Raw genomic sequence first — 16,820 nt, 5'->3', positions numbered from 1 at the left:
AGCCAAACTTACTCTTCTTGTGAATATTAGTTTAACGTACATCAAAGTCCTTTTTTTCTCACGACAAAAAAGCAAAAATTTTGTTATTTCTTTTAATGATGAACTTATAAATAAAAAGGATAAAGTTTGAGACAATTTTATAAATATAAACAATGGTTTAAATTAAATAAACGAAACTAAAAAAGGCATAAATGGAATAAATTACAAAACAAAAAAATAAATTTTGCATAACAACGTAAATTTGCAAAATATAAATTGCATAATTTAAAAGAACAATGAAAGGAAAGATGTAAAGAAACCTATAGAAATCTAACTCAAAAATAACAAAATATCAGAAAATCGCTAGGATATGAGAGTTTGTGAGAATGTATTTTTGAAGACAATTTCGAACTTTGAATCCATTGCCTGCCACTTTATTTATAAGCATCTCCCACCAATCATGTACTGTCACCTTCGATCTAAAAATGACTCGAGAAATAACCGTTCCCGCCAAATATAACTTGATAACTGCCCCCAAAGTCACGTTCATCAACTTTAAGAAAAACTACCTTTCCATTTAGTCGAACAACAATTAGGAATCGAATCTATTTCCGATATCATGTATTGATACTATCTTGAATCTTCTACAAATCGCTGACATGCAAATAACGATGTTTAGTTTTTTCACCACCTTTCTTTCAATCGAATCCTTCTTCAATCTAAAAAGTCGCTAAGTCAAACTGAATGTGCTGATTTTTTTGTTGATTCTAGACACTTACCTTGTCGAGTAACAAATTGCCCCCTTGAATCGACCATTTATTTTTTGTTCCAAACAGAGAATGTGTCGATTGAAAATTGATTCTTTCCTTTTTTTTCTTTAAATCGATCAGAACTGACCCAAAACTTATAACTGAAATTACCTTGATAACTGTCCCTATTGTTATGACTATTAAATGTGTGTCTTATCACGTACGTCTCTTTACTACTATCATACTTTCTCTTTCTTTAAAATAAAAACCAAAATATTTCATTTTTTTCGCTTACAAATATTTAGAACTTAGCCAGATACTCTTCCTGAAAAGAAAGAAAATTTTTCTGATATTCCTTTGCTTCATTCTTTTTTCCTGTGCTCCGTTTTCATCACTAGCTTTATCTTCAATCCACAAAAATTTCTTTCTTTATCATCTTCAATATTGATCTTGAGAATAAATGCCATTACTTCAGCAAGTATCACTCATCTTCCTTTTATTAATGTATCACATTCATGAATTTTAACCTTATTCTGATTTCTCTTTTGACATGGGTAATGCTATGATATAATTTGTACTTTATACTATCTGATTCCTGAATTTGGATTGTCTGCTCCTAAAATATATCTTTTCAATTGTATTTCATCATGAAAATCATTTTGATTATGATAATGAGGTTTTTTATTACTATTATTTATTATTATTTTTAATATAATAGCCATGATATCCGAAAGAGCACCTAAATCATCAAAAAGAAAAAAAAAATCCATGGAAGAAACTCTTAAAACTAGCTTAAAAGTTTTATCTAGAAATTTAGACACTATCATCGAAGACTATTTTGATCCCACTAATGTAAATATAATCTTTTTTCTTTTTGCTGTCGAGGACCAAATGCATTATTTTTTAAGCCCTTTATTGCCCCCTTCACGTATCGATAAGGTTTTTTCATTTTTTCCCCTTTTGCCAAACCAAGACCTCCTGATAAAAAGATTATATCTACATAGCTCTTTTCGATGACAATACATGTACCTTCAAGTGTCTAACATAGTTAAGTTAATAGATAATTAAGCATGCTATGAAGTTGTTAGGATTTCATATAGATTTTTATGACCCTGGCCTGTAAATGAATTCTTATAGGCCTCTAAGATCTCTTTTATATCATGATCAATCCTCGAGTTGGTTCTAGAAGTACCGCATGAGTGGATATATAGAAATCCAAATTCGCCGAATTACTTATATTATGATCGTCTACAACCCAAGTCTTCTTATTTCTTCATCTGGCTTATGTTCTTCATGTAGCATTCAGATCGAATGACTCTATGAAATAACGTTGCTACTTATGTATAGTCCGGATAACATAGGAGACATCTCTATTTTTTTTCTAGAGAATCCAATCTTTAGAATTACCACTGCTTAGCTTTTAACTTGCCTGTGACCATTAAGTAAAATATGAATAACTCACCTCCTCTTTGAAACAACTGTCTGTGTTTGAAACAATTTTGTCTTTTTTATATTACTATATCTCTATCAGGCAAATATGAAGCACATAAATACAAGTTATGCTGTAAAATGAAAGAAAATTTTAAATTGGGTAAGAGGTGGAGAAAAAGAATTAAAGCATGCGTGTGCTATTATTTTTTGGAGGCTTACTTGTCTTTGAACTTTTTTACCATACGATCCAACTAAGTTATGAACATAGGGGAGTGTGACTTCTATATCAGTTCATCTTATTATTCTCTCAACCAGCAATTAGATAGAGAGATCTCTTATTCACATATTTAAAAAATGAGGAATGAATTTGTATTTTTCAATCATGAAAAATTAATTTATTTTTGAAAAAAAACGATCAAAAACTTGTTTGTCTTTTATTCTAAAATTTTTTATTTAACGTTAATGATATTTAAATGCAAACTAATGCCAGTAAATTTTCCTTTTTAGCTCAAGGCAGGGCACCACAAATATTATTAAAAAGTAAAACAGAAATCAAATTCAAAAGCAATAGTTTAAAAAAGGTCTGTTATTTTGTGAAGAAAGAGGGTGACAACCATGTTGCGCACCTTCGATAGAGTAGTTCAAGAAACTTTTTTGGCAACTAGTGAGGCGGTGGTCTAGTGTGTTAGACTCATGTATTTGAATATATTTATTTATATTTTAGGCGATCTGATCTGATTTTATTTGTATATTATTTAGAAATGGTTGGAATATATATGATAGAATCGAGGAGGTGAAGCTAAATAAGAATGTTTCTCTAATCGAGTTATAGAGGTTTGATCTATTTTGCATGCATGAATTTTACGAGAGAAAGAACATTCATATGGTGGCTTAATAATATTCCATATTTTAAAAAACGATGCTGTAGTTTTGTGTTTGAAGAATAGAGTGAGGTAATGTTAGGAATTGTGGAGTGTGATTAATGTTCTGAAATTTTTTTTTGGCAAAGAGGAAAATTTGGTAAAAAGCAATTGGGAAAGGGTGGCTATGCATTTTTTAATTGGTCTTTGACTAGTTGAAGACTTGCCCAAATGAATGTTTTATTACTTTTTTACCGTGATTAAGATTTAAATACTTCACTTTTTTTCTTGATGAAATCAATCCTAATTTCTAAATTTTGATACAATTAAATGGAGAAAAAATAATTAATTAATTTGTACACATCACTGTGATTTATTCTTAAAAAAAACAAGACATATACATAAATAATATTGGATTAGGGAAACTGGTTTAGTAGTTAACTTTTTGGTTTATTAAAGTTAAAAAATCCAAAATATAAATAATATTGATTAAATGGTTTAACATTTCAAAAAAAAAATGTAAAGATATTATACAAGATTAAACTCTTTAATAATAATAATAATAATAATAATAAGGAAAAGTATAGGTTACCAACATATTATCTGCCAACTTCTGCCAACTTCTGCCAACTCTTATTTATATTTGTGTTTCATGGAAGTGTATTCATAGATGTGTCTAATAATTAATATATTTTAAATACATATATAAAGAGATACATCCAGAAAATATATCTATAAAGACACTTCTATTAAACACAGTTATAAAAAAGACATTTTTATTAGACACATCCATGAACACACTTCCATAAAACACAATTATAAATAAGAGTTGACAGAAGTTGGCAGATATGCTGTTGGTAACGTAGCGGAACCGTAATAATAATAATATTGAATTTGGAGGAGGTAATAAAAGTGCTTGTAAATCAATTTGGAGAAACCAATGAATCAATCATGCAAAATAGTGGCTAACCTAAGTGAAATGAGTCAATATGATGTAGATGGTCTTGGTTGCGAGCCAACTTTTGTCTCATAATAAAGACTTAGGTGAAGTGAAGTGATCAAATAATAAATTTTGGTGTCGGTGATGGATTTCATAAAATAAATAAAAAACAGTTCATCACATCATCAAATTAAATCTCTGGTTAGTGGGAAGTGGGCACCAGTGGTGTGTGGTGAATGGTGATGCTCCTCCCCTTTTATTCACACTAAGCTCCGAACCATCAAAGAGCGCAATGTGCTAATGTAATAAACCAGCTACTTCACTGTTCTAGTAAATCAAGATTCAAGACCTTATATTTTTAATGTTGATTGATCTAAAGATTTATATTTAAAAGGATATTATTTTTAGAATTTGAAATTCAAGAATACAGAAAATTTTGAAAATAGCCTTGTTTAAAGTGTTGTAATTTGCAACATTTAAATTTTGGATAGTATTTTTCAACTAATTATAAAACTCATAAATGACCAATAATAATTTATAAATTTAAAATGTAAATTCGTGTAATTTTAAAGTTATAGATTCAAGTCATAAAAATAATCACTGATATATTATTTAGATTAGGTTACGTACATTATATTTTTTGGATGTGATTCTTTTTCAAACCATACGTTAATGCAAAATGCTTGTGCATCGAATTGTTCTTTAATAATATAAAAATAAATTTAGAAAAAGTAATAATAATAATAATAATGATATTAAAAATTTTTATTGTTAAGAAGTATTATTACTATAAAAATTATATAAAAAACAATTTACAAAATCAAGAGTTTATTTGTCTAAAAAAATCAATGGCTTAGTGGTAATTCTCACTTTATTTTTTCTTTAACAAACTAAAATTTACACATTGCAACGAACGCTAATTACTAGAGTTTACTAGCTACCTCGTGTGTTAAATTGGTTTCTTGAAATTTTAATTGAATTATTTATTTTTAAAAATTATAATTGCTAAAATACAATTAGATAAATGGGAATATAAGCATTTTTTCGTTTATGTTTCCTTAATTTTTGTGTATAATTTCCACTATGTATTCTACCTCCTCGAATAATAAAAGTATACAAAAATAATAACTACTTAAACCCGTCTTTAAAATTTTTAAAATCGAATACTATAGTTTTTTAAGTTTTAAAATACACAAATAGTTTATAAAGTATATTTTTATTAAACAATGTAGTCTTTTTTCATTAATCATTAATACCGATTGATGTAAAATATTAACTTGCACACATAGCTATTAAATATCCACCTGTATGATCTAAAATGAAACACGAAATAGTTTTCAAAAAATTTAAAAAAATTTAAAAAAATTTAAAAAAATAAAAAATTCAAAAATAGGCCCTTCAAATTATTTATATATAATTATTTTTAAATTAATAAATTTTAATTTTTAAAATTTTTTATTTATTTATCTCACATTTGATTATTTTTATATATATAATTTTTTACGTATTTTCAAATCCTAAATTATAAATTAATTTTAAAAAGGAATTAATTTTTGAAAAAAAAATTAAAATAAATGAACTGATATTTATTTTGATCGTATAAAATATTAATTTAATTTAATTTATAAGTATTATATTCTATGATATTTTTTAATGATGAAAAGAAAATGTACTAGTGTAATTTGGAGAAATAAGATAACTCTTATTTAACATAAAATTTTTTACATAAACAATTAAGAATATTTGTGCAAATATTTATAAAGGTAACAATTTAAAACTTGCATACAATGCGAATCAAGTTATCTATGAAGTTAAATTTGTAAGTTTAGGTCAACTACGGAGTCAATATTGATAATTTATAAAATTTCAATTTGAAGCTCCTAATACTTTATAACATTTGAAGAAAAAATAATGTATTGACAAATTCAAGTGTTTTGTTTATGTTTCTTCAAAAAATTGAAAATTTAATGGTTGTAATGTTGTACAAAATAAACTTGGGTGTGTTTGGCAAACCCGTTTGAAAGGAGAAAAGTACGTTGAAGTTCTTTGAATGCTGTATTTTAATGTTTGGCAATCTTTTTTATCTAAACGCAGAAGTGATTTTGCAGCTTAAAAGCACGTTTACTAGAAGCAAAAAATTGTTGCTTCTGCGTTCACTTCAACGTGACTTCACCTTTGATTATTATTATTGGTGTTTTCCAAAAGAGTTTTCATATTTATTTCATTATTGGTGTTTTCCAAAAGAGTTTTCATATTTGTTTCAAGTCATTTCAAATATTTTAAATTTTTTTTAATTTTTAGTTTTTTTTATATTTTAGTTGTTTTATTAAATTTATTATTTTAATTTTATTATAATATGAATTATTGATCTTATTAAAAATGATAAAGTAAATAAAAAACTAATCATACATAACAATGGAATCATAAATAATAATTAATAATAAATAAAAGAATATTAAGATTACTAATAAAATTATAGAATATTTTTTGTTTGACATTGTAAAATTTATTATTATAATTTTTGTTCATTGTTTATTATTCTAATTTGTTATAATATGTATTATTGTTCCTATTGAAAATGATAAATTAAATAAAAAATTAATTATAAATAATAATAAAAACATAATTAGTAAAAAAATTAGAATCTAAAATAGTAAACAAAATAAAATTACTGAGAGTACTCATAAAAAGTACTAAAATATATTATTTTATATGTTACTTTTAATTTAATAAATAAATATTAATTTTTATTAAAAAAATTATAATAAACTAAAATAAAATTTTATAAAAAAATATTATATAAAAAATATACTAAAAAAGTATAAAAAAGGATTAAATATATTAAAAAATAATATTATAATTTAATATTATATTTTTTTAGTAATTAACTAATTATCTATCTAAAAGTGATTTTAACTAATATTATCCAAACAATTTCATTTTATCAAAATCAATTTTAGTATAAAATTGCCAAACAAAAATCATGTTGGCACAAACTCACTTTTATCCAAAATTAATTTTACAAAATCACTTTTATTCAAACTCCAGTTTGGCCAACTCTAATCCAAACACACACCTTGTAGTTAAAGTTGTTTGTGCTACCATAATTAGTAATTATACTCCAAAAAGATAAATTTTTTTCACTCATGAACATTTTTTTAAGTTTATTTGGTGTCAATATTTTAAGAGTTCAAGTATATAAATAAAGATTTTTATAAAGTAATGATCTTTTAGATTTAGTTTTTATTATTATAATTTCTATATCACTCTCGGTGTATGTATCATAAGTTAATAATTGAATAATATTATTTCTGACGACATTTTAGTGTTAATAAATAAAATAATTTTTTAGTATATATATTTAATTTTTTGTATTTTTATTTATTATATATTTTTTAATAATATTTTATTATTCTAATTAATAAAAATATTATAAGTTATTGATTTTAAAAAAAATTAAAAACATTTGAAAGGGCTATTTTAAAATTTTAAAATTTTTTAAAGATTATTTAAAAAAAATGAGCAAAGCCCAATCCTATCCGACTTTATAAAGTCGGGTTCGATTACGCGAACTTTGGCCCTATCTACTTAGAAAGATCTCAACAATCTCCTAACAGAAGGAAACAATTATCTACTATTAAATATTGAACTATTTTAATAGGTGATTATTGACTCTACATCTACATTTATAAATACCATGACCTTCAAGTATTTTTCAAACCCAATCTAAAATTTACTAAAAATCTACTTAAAATCCTTACTAACTTAAATATCAGAGTCTTTTATAGGTACCATCCTCATCTCTGTTCACAAACAACTCGGACGATTCAGTCTCGCTAGAAAAGATGTCAAACAAATTATTCGAAGGCATTTAAACCTCAAAGATTAAGTCCAAAATAATTTAATTTCTATCTTCTAAATATTTATCTGAACAATAATTATAATAATTTTTTTTAATAGATAACAATATTCACAAAATTCATGAGTACAAAAACTGTTTTTCCAAATTTCATTTATCATGTATGCTTTTAATATTGAGATTCTTTATTCAACTAGTAAATCATCTACAATAAACTTAACTGACTCTCTCGAATGCACAGGTCTTATTGGGACACGTGGTTAGCTCTGATCCATAGATCTCCGAAAACTGTAAAAACTGTGATATAGGACAACTGCGTGTGAGAGGAATGCACATGCATAATTGAAATGTTAAAAAAGTGGTGTAATTAATAAAAACGGAACTGCATTGGAAAGAGAAAGCACATTGCAAGCGCTAAAAGAGAACAACAAAAAACCCTTCAAACAGTTGGAGTCATTTTTGTTCTTCCAAATGACACAGTTTCAAACACGTTGAGATCTCTAGCTCCGAACCCTGATTGAAGAAGAACTAAAGCCACATTGGTTTGGGGTTTATGCTTATGCGTGTTTCTTCATTGCATCTTCTTCTGATTGATCTCCACCATGGACAAGAACTGCAGCAGCAACAGCTTCAACAGCATGAAGAGGCTTGCGTTCTCCGAACCCTTCATGTCACAGAGGAGAAAAGTAGTTTCTGGTTTCAGTTTAGGCCTTGGAGCTTCTCTCCTCTTTCTCACTCTTCTATTCCTCAACACTTCCCTTATACCTCCCAAAGTTCAAGTCTTTCTTCAAGGATCTGGTTCCGCCATTTCCAATTCTTCTTCTTCTTCCTTCTATTCTTGGTCATTTTCCATCAGAACCAAACATCCCTTCGCTTCTTCTTCTGTGGCGAATAATAATGATGCTTCTTTCACTGTGACTTCTCCGCAGAGGGATGAAGAACGAATTGAAGAAACTCGCGGAGTGAATGCTTCAAGTCAGGGTTTGAACAAGAATACACGGTTTGCGAATTTCACCGTCGGTGGTGAGAATGCAACGCTTAATAGTAGTGAAGTGCAACAGTTTCCGCTGAAATCCAACGGTGAGAACGTTACATTGGTCACTGAGATTGGGAACTTCACTGATAATAGGGTTGTCAAAGATGTGGACTTTGCTGCGAATGCAACTGTTTCTTCTTCTTCTGGTGAATCAAACGTGACTTCTGTTAATAATAATAATAACAATAATAATAGTAATAATGATAATGTAACTGTGGTTATTGATGATGGTGGTTCTTCTTTACAAGATGTGAAGATGGAGGGTCGTTTTAGTTTAAATGATGAGAATTGTGATATCTATGATGGTATGTGGGTAAGGGATGATTCAAAGCCATATTACCCCTTAGGTTCATGTCCACTCATCGATAGGGATTTTGATTGCCACCTTAATGGAAGGCCTGATAGTGATTATGTGAAATGGAAATGGCAGCCACATAAATGCGACATTCCAAGGTATGATTGTTCTTTTCTGTGGTTTTTTCAGTAACATGTGCGAAATATTGTTATTTTTATTGTTATTATTAGAAAAATGCAAGTTGTCTATTAATAGTAATTGTAGTAATTATATTAAATTAATGAGTGTACCCAAATATTAAACTGCAACTTGGTATTGCCGAAAGATTAGATGTATGAAGGTTTGGAAAATGGAGTAGAATGGAGAAGGACTAAAAGAGGGAAAGGGGTGGCTTAGATGTACATGATGAAAGGGAAAAGGGTTACTGTTTCTCTCAAACTCAGTAAAATGGTTCCATCCATGGAAAACCGATTCCTGATTAAAGTTATGTGTCTGATCCAGATCTTAAATTACAAGTCATTCACATTATCACTGACAAGAGATTCCTAAATTAGCAATATTATTTTGTTTTCTAAGAAGGGATTAGTTACAACTTAGTTATATTTACAAGTACCGAAATGCTAGTTTACTTCTATGAAATTTCAATATAATCTATATAATTTCTTTTAGTTAGCTCAATTTCTGGGTAAAATGTAAATGCCAGTGCACTACTTACGATTTAGAGGTGAGTTGTTCCCTTAACACTCTCATATGGATTATGGAGTATTAACAATGTTCAGTAAAGTTTTGATTCTATTGACTTAAAAGGTAGAGAATTATGGGATCCACTGGTAAATACTCTGCAACCAGAGTCTACAACTAACTAGGGTAAAATAGTGGATCTCTCAGGATATAAGAATCTTGATTCTTCTTTTGCGCATAGTTCCATATGTTTTAATCGCAGTTTTGGTGTACTATCAATTTTAGTTATAAGCAGACTAGTGCCAGTCATCTTAAATTGATATCCAAATGCTTTTGTTGCATGTTTATTAATTACTGACGTGATCTTTCAGTTTAAATGCAACTAATTTTCTGGAGAGGCTGCGAGGTCAGAGGCTAGTTTTTGTGGGGGATTCACTGAACAGGAACATGTGGGAGTCGATGGTGTGTATACTGCGTCAAAGTGTCAAGGACAAGAAACGTGTTTTTGAAATTTCTGGAAGACATGAATTTAAGAAGAAAGGTGTTTATGCTTTTAGATTTGAGGCAAGTTTTCGGAACAGATATAAGATTTTGTGATGCAGAGATATTGTAATGGTATTATCTCATCGAAAACTTTCTTGTGTTGATAGGATTATAATTGCTCAGTAGATTTTGTTAGTTCACCATTCATTGTTCGAGAGTCAACTTTCAAAGGCATAAATGGATCATTTGAGACATTAAGATTGGATTTGATGGACCAGACAACTACTGTATATCATGATGCTGATATCATTGTCTTCAATACTGGCCACTGGTGGACGCATGAAAAAACATCTAAGGGGTGAGTTTGATTGGTGCTCAGAAGCAAAGATGAATAACATGATCTACATAATTATATCATAGTTTGTGCTTTTGTAATGTGAGATTTCTTTCCCATTTGAGATATTAATCTGTGTTCTCTTAACTCACAGAGAAGACTACTATCAAGAAGGCAACCATGTATACCCAAGACTCAAGGTTTTGGATGCATTTAGAAGGGCTTTGACGACTTGGGCTAGATGGGTCGACAAAAATATTGATGCCAACCGAACTCAGGTTGTCTTCAGAGGATACTCAAATACCCATTTCAGGTATTGCTCTTTTAAATGGTTCCCAAATTTGTCTTAAGTCTGGAAGTTCTACTTTACAATACCTTTTATGTGGAACTGTGGACTCTTGAATAGTGAAAACAACTTTGTGACTGGAAGTTCATGCATTATTTAAAACCAGACAAGAAAACATGCCGATATCCTATCTTTGTGATATGTAGTATCTTTTTGCTCAGTTGCCCTTTTTCTGGTAGGATGAGATTATGCGGAGCCATGTGGCGGTATACTTTTGAAGTCTGCCTCTGACTGATATTGTGCAATATTGGTTTATTCATTGCAAACATGTGGAGATATAAACGGAAAAGTTCTTATTTGTTTAACTTAAATAAAATCTGTAATTGATAACTTAGCATTGTATTTTGTTAAGCCACGTTCATGTTTTTTCTCGTTAAACCCTGTTGTGATTAGTTTGAAACTTAAGCAGAAATTTTCTTCAAGAAGAATATCATCTAGCTGAACTGGTTTAGCTTTGATGGCCTGCCCTCAATAATAAGAAATAGTGACATTGTAGAATTGATTGCTGAATACCAGAATGCCATCAACTCTTGAAATGTATTTTATGTATTGTATTGTATTTGTACCATTATCCAGATTCGGAATTGCATACATTGGCAGTGTATTGACTCATATTCATAAAATACACTTTCCTTCATATATTTTATGCCCTTATCTGTTCCATTTAATCACTAAATCTAATTAACCAGTAACCACTTACATTATTCATCTGATACACGCTGATCGGTGAATTCTAATAAACTTATCTGACATGGTTTCAGAGGTGGGCAATGGAACTCCGGAGGGCAGTGCCATAAAGAAACGGAGCCGATATATAACACAACTCACTTAAAGAAATACCCTTCAAAAATGAGGGCTTTAGACAATGTCATCATAAAAATGAAAACACCAGTGATGTATATGAACATATCAAGGCTAACAGATTACAGAAAAGATGGCCATCCTTCTATATACAGAATGGAGTACAAGACCGAAGCTGAAAGGGCTGCCGCCGAGCTACACCAAGATTGCAGCCATTGGTGCCTGCCTGGAGTACCGGATACTTGGAACGAATTACTCTATGCTTCTCTCTTGAAATCTGGAAGAGGCAGTTGGAAAAGCTGAGTAAGGTTGCTGAAAGGCTATGAACACCGGATTTCTCATTCTTTATGCATATATCTAGTTTGAAAACGTGTAAATAATGTTCATCACAGCAGGGTATGATGTCTTCATTCTTCAGTCATAGTTTTTGCAGATGATTAATGAGTGGGAAGTTTATTTGTATTATTTTCTGTATCCATCTAGTTGCAAGCACATTTTAGTCATTCAGCTTGTTTAGCGTTAAGAAAACTGTAGATTTAACAGCATAATTTGATCATTGCCTTGGATAGTTGGATTCAATGTAATCAAAGAGTTACTTCTTTTTAGTCTTTAAAGGTGGTTTTTTCCCTGCCCTCTTTCAACCTCCTATATAAAAGTGAGATGACAAACTTGCTCAACATTTTTTTATCTTTTTCTGTGTTATGAAAATACAAAAATAATTGATAAAATTTGAAGTTATTAAAAGTAAAAAAAAAATCGTGTTTACTTGTATATATAAAGAATGGTGATAACTCACATGTAGTTTTTATGTGAAGTTTATAGTTAATAATCGTTACTTTTATATTTTTAACTAGTACCTTAGAAAAATTCAATCCAATTTTGTACATTAAGTTCCAGATTTATAACTTATATATTGGTTCTCTTTCAGCATATTATAGTGGCATTAGGGTCGTTTGGAACGTGCTTTATTGAGTTGTTAGCACGAGATGGAGTTGTTGGCACCTTTTTTAACTCATCCACCAGTGACATTTGAACCAATAATTGATAAATTCCATTTCTTTTTTTGAGGGTACGAAGTACAAACAATTGATAAATTCTTGTGAAGCCAATGAGCGAGAGCACAAGTATCACTGAATAGACATCTACTCACTTAACCTTCAGTGCCATCCATATCTGATATCAAAGTTTCTTTATCTTTAAAATCAACAAGTTTCTTGGGAAAATTTAAAATTGCATGGTTGTATTGTACACTTGTACTACTTCCCCTTAAAGTTCGATGCTTAACTTAAACATTGAAATATTATAGGTCCTGCAAAGAGACTAACCAGACTTAATTTAAAAATAAAAGGAGACTAGTAAAAAAATTTGGCCTTGCTTGAATTGATTTGATAAGGGATTTAAATTCAACATCATAAGTTATATGTAAATTGTTCCTAATAAGATTTAAGGGTGGACTAGAAAAATGTGTTTGTTAATTATACCAAAATTCAATAATATTAAGCTACTGTTGATACGGAGTAAAATGAATAAGATGTTTTAATTTTTTTTCCAACTATTTATTGGCATATAGAAATTATGTGAAGGTACTTTTAAGAATTAAGTGTACTTTTAGCAAAATTTAATAATAGACTGAATTTTATAGTAAGAAATATCTGGCTAAAATTGAATGGTTATTGGATTTTTAATTCTGTCTTTTTCCATGATGGATGCATTTCATATGAAGAGGATGGATCGGATATATAAATTAGATAGTTAATGATTCAGTTCCCTTAGAACAACAAATATCAAATCAGAAATGCAATAGTCTAAGGGGGACCATGGGAGTTAAGAATCATGATCATCGTTCATTCCAACCACCTTTGAAAGAAGACTCTAAAATCTTCATAAGAATAATCATCGTAATAATAAGAATTTATTTTTGATACATTGACAATGTAAAATATTTTACATAATCTGCAATTATATTTAATTTTTTAGATGATCATATACGATATATATAAAAGTTAGTTATTTTTGTTGATACGATGTTATATAATTAAATACACATATAAAATTACTTTATATTGATAATATATTAAAATTAAATTATAATAATAAATATAATGTTATGTGCATATAAAATATTCGGAGCATCATATCCAATGGAGTATATGAATCTTGCTTAAAATGACTGTTAGCACATTAAAATTAATGATTAAAATTAGTTATTAATATAAATACATATTAAAAAATTTAAATTATATATATATTTATATATAAATATATAATAAGTTAATAACTAATTTAGTAATTAATTTTTTTGTACATATAACATTTTGTTTATCATAATTTCTAAGATTTATGAATCAACATATATAATGTCTCACACTTATTAATATTGTATTCTTTATAATCAAACCTTTATATGGAATGGAATAATGGAACACAATTTGAGGAACTAATAAAAGCTTCATCTACTCTTTTATTGCATAACACAAACAAGCATACAGACATGAGAAAAAGGAACACAAGACACAACGAAGGAGAATAGTTAGAAAGGAAAACAAGAATGATCAAAGCAATAATACCTACCTACTCATCTATAGAAGAGAACATGAAGATGAACATGTTTTCCTTTTATTACATGAAGATCATAGTGATGATTATAAGATAACATAGATATATAGATAGAGCCATATAAAAGGGACCCATAATGGAATCCATTGCCTTCTTGTGACTTGCCGGTTCGCCGGAGCTTTCGCCGCCATAGCTTGTCTATATGATCCTCTATCAAGGAGAAGAATGAATGAATGGCTTTATCTTCTTCTTCTTCTTCCCCCCTTTAGTGATCATAGAAAAACTAATAACATAGCTTAAGCCAAAGCAAACTGTTTTTGGAGTTTTATGAGTGTGAGGGGTGAAACAACAAATAAACCCTCTTCACACTTATAACACTCCATGCTTCTTTCAAGATCCATGGATAGATTTTTGCCAACATAGAACCTTCATAGATTCAGGACTCCTTGTATTGGTTTAGATGATTCCTAAACAAACAAACAAAAAATAATCAAGAAAACAAAGTTAGTGGAGAAGTTAGTCTCTGACTATTGCTTTAAATAGTTGATGAGTAGTGAGAGAAAGACAAGAGAACTAACACCAAGTGCTATCATCTATTCATTATCCAAAATGCTTTAATTTTTTCTTTTTCTTTTTCTTTTTTTTTTTAAATTGCTTAATTAATTCAATGCCATCAAAAGTTTTTTGCAATGTAGAAATTAAACTCGTGAAAAGAAAAAAATAATTAATGTAGTATAGTGTATGTCCATTAAAATAATTAAATGGAACATTACATACAAAAGCATTTAGTATTTTATTTATATTATTGTGTGGCAATCTTAACCTTCTTGATTACCTAACCTTTTTTTTTCTTGACCTAACTGATTTTTCATTTTTCCCTTCTGAGTCTTCCCTTTTTCTCCTGGATTTAACATCCCCTACCTTAATTAATTATTTGAAAGTCACATATTCTTCTACTAATTTATGTTGAACGAAATTTTTATATATGTAATAAAGCAATGAATTGAATTTGATAACTTTAGTTATCCTTTACTTATAATTAATTAAAACTAATTCAGCTTAATTAAGTTTGACTAACTATAGCCTCTACACAACATATTATATTATTTGATCACAAAGACAAATAAGGTAATTTTTAAATGAAATAGTGAACGATGCCAAATTTCCATTGAACTGTATCCAATTGAAATTTCGTATCACTAAATTGGATTTGAGTGTCCAAGTGTCAATATATAAGCACCACACTGAGCTTTTTTATTTTTTTACATTTGTGCTTGACTTTTGATAATTGGAGGAGGCTTTAATTTGTACTGCATAAGTGGATCCGCTTAGGGATACTCTTTCCCCCACCTTTCTTTTTAATAATAAAAGAATCATTTAATTTGTATTTATTTTTCTTGTTCATGAATTTGACTAATCATTCTCTCAGTTACTTAAACAATAAACATTAATTTTATTGGTACATTACATAATGTTCTTATTGTCCACTAATCTAGCTCTTTCTCATCATCCATGCCAACAAAGCTATGCTAATCAATTTGTTTTCTTCTCTTAGATATATACCTTAACGTGTCACAATACCATGATTCTGATTTTAGAGTAAAAAGTGCTAGAAACCTTAATCTTTTGCATAACCAAAATGGTTTAGAGTTTTTTTTTTTTTTTTTTTTTTTTTTTTTTTTTTTTTTACAATTTAACAACCCTAACCAAAATGGTTTAACTTTAATGAACTAATATATTTATATATATTACCATATTACATATACACTAAAATCAACCATAAAAATTAATTATTAATATAAAATATATACTAACATACAAATATATATGACCTCCTTATCCATTACCACATTGGTAAGTTGGCTATTAGTTAATTAATCCCTATAATATATATGGTCACCTTTCACATTTTTTAAGGGCCAATTTAATTTTTTTCAACTTTCTTTTGAAAAGTGTGGTTTCATTACCACCAAGAATTGAAGGAAGCTAAGCCTCCTAGTTTTTATATATATAGCTAAAGTAACATTCAATGGCCTTGAAGTTACAATGAAGAGTCATTTTTACTTTAATTTCCATAACTGGCTTTACACATAAACAAAACTTCCCTATTAAGACCCTTTGATAATTTGAACTCAAAATGACAGTGATCTCCTTCTCAGACATGCACACAATCATAGCAATAACTAGACTATCCACTCATTCTTTTTTATTTTTAAATTTCTGCCTTGCCTCTTCTTTAAGCAAAACAAAACAAAATAGGTACCACTTTTTTGTTCCCTTTTAGAATCTCACTTTGCTATTTTATTTATTGCTATTATTTCCACTTTGTACATTGGTAGATGCCAACACTAAGCTAAGGTCTATTATTACACTTGAAGGGAATATATAGAGATCACAGCTTGTTTTATGGCAACAATAGTTCACTTGGTTATTAGAGACTTTTCCTATAATAATATAAAATATTAGGATA

At 28.6% G+C, this 16,820-nt stretch overlaps 1 protein-coding gene across 1 annotated transcript; it reads left to right on the top strand.

Moving 5' to 3' along the window:
* The first annotated feature begins 8,242 nt into the window (after positions 1 to 8,242).
* On the top strand, positions 8,243 to 12,342 carry LOC130982635 (protein trichome birefringence-like 2). Its single transcript, XM_057906678.1, has 5 exons — positions 8,243 to 9,307; positions 10,202 to 10,394; positions 10,481 to 10,671; positions 10,802 to 10,960; positions 11,755 to 12,342. The coding sequence occupies exons 1-5, from the start codon at positions 8,421 to 8,423 to the stop codon at positions 12,095 to 12,097; spliced, it is 1,773 nt and encodes a 590-aa protein (XP_057762661.1). The 5' UTR covers positions 8,243 to 8,420; the 3' UTR covers positions 12,098 to 12,342.
* The last annotated feature ends 4,478 nt before the right edge of the window (positions 12,343 to 16,820 follow it).

Source organism: Arachis stenosperma, chromosome 5, assembly GCF_014773155.1.
Source record: "Arachis stenosperma cultivar V10309 chromosome 5, arast.V10309.gnm1.PFL2, whole genome shotgun sequence".
In the NCBI taxonomy this organism is placed as follows: domain Eukaryota; kingdom Viridiplantae; phylum Streptophyta; class Magnoliopsida; order Fabales; family Fabaceae; genus Arachis; species Arachis stenosperma.
This window is presented reverse-complemented; position numbering and strand designations above follow the sequence as displayed.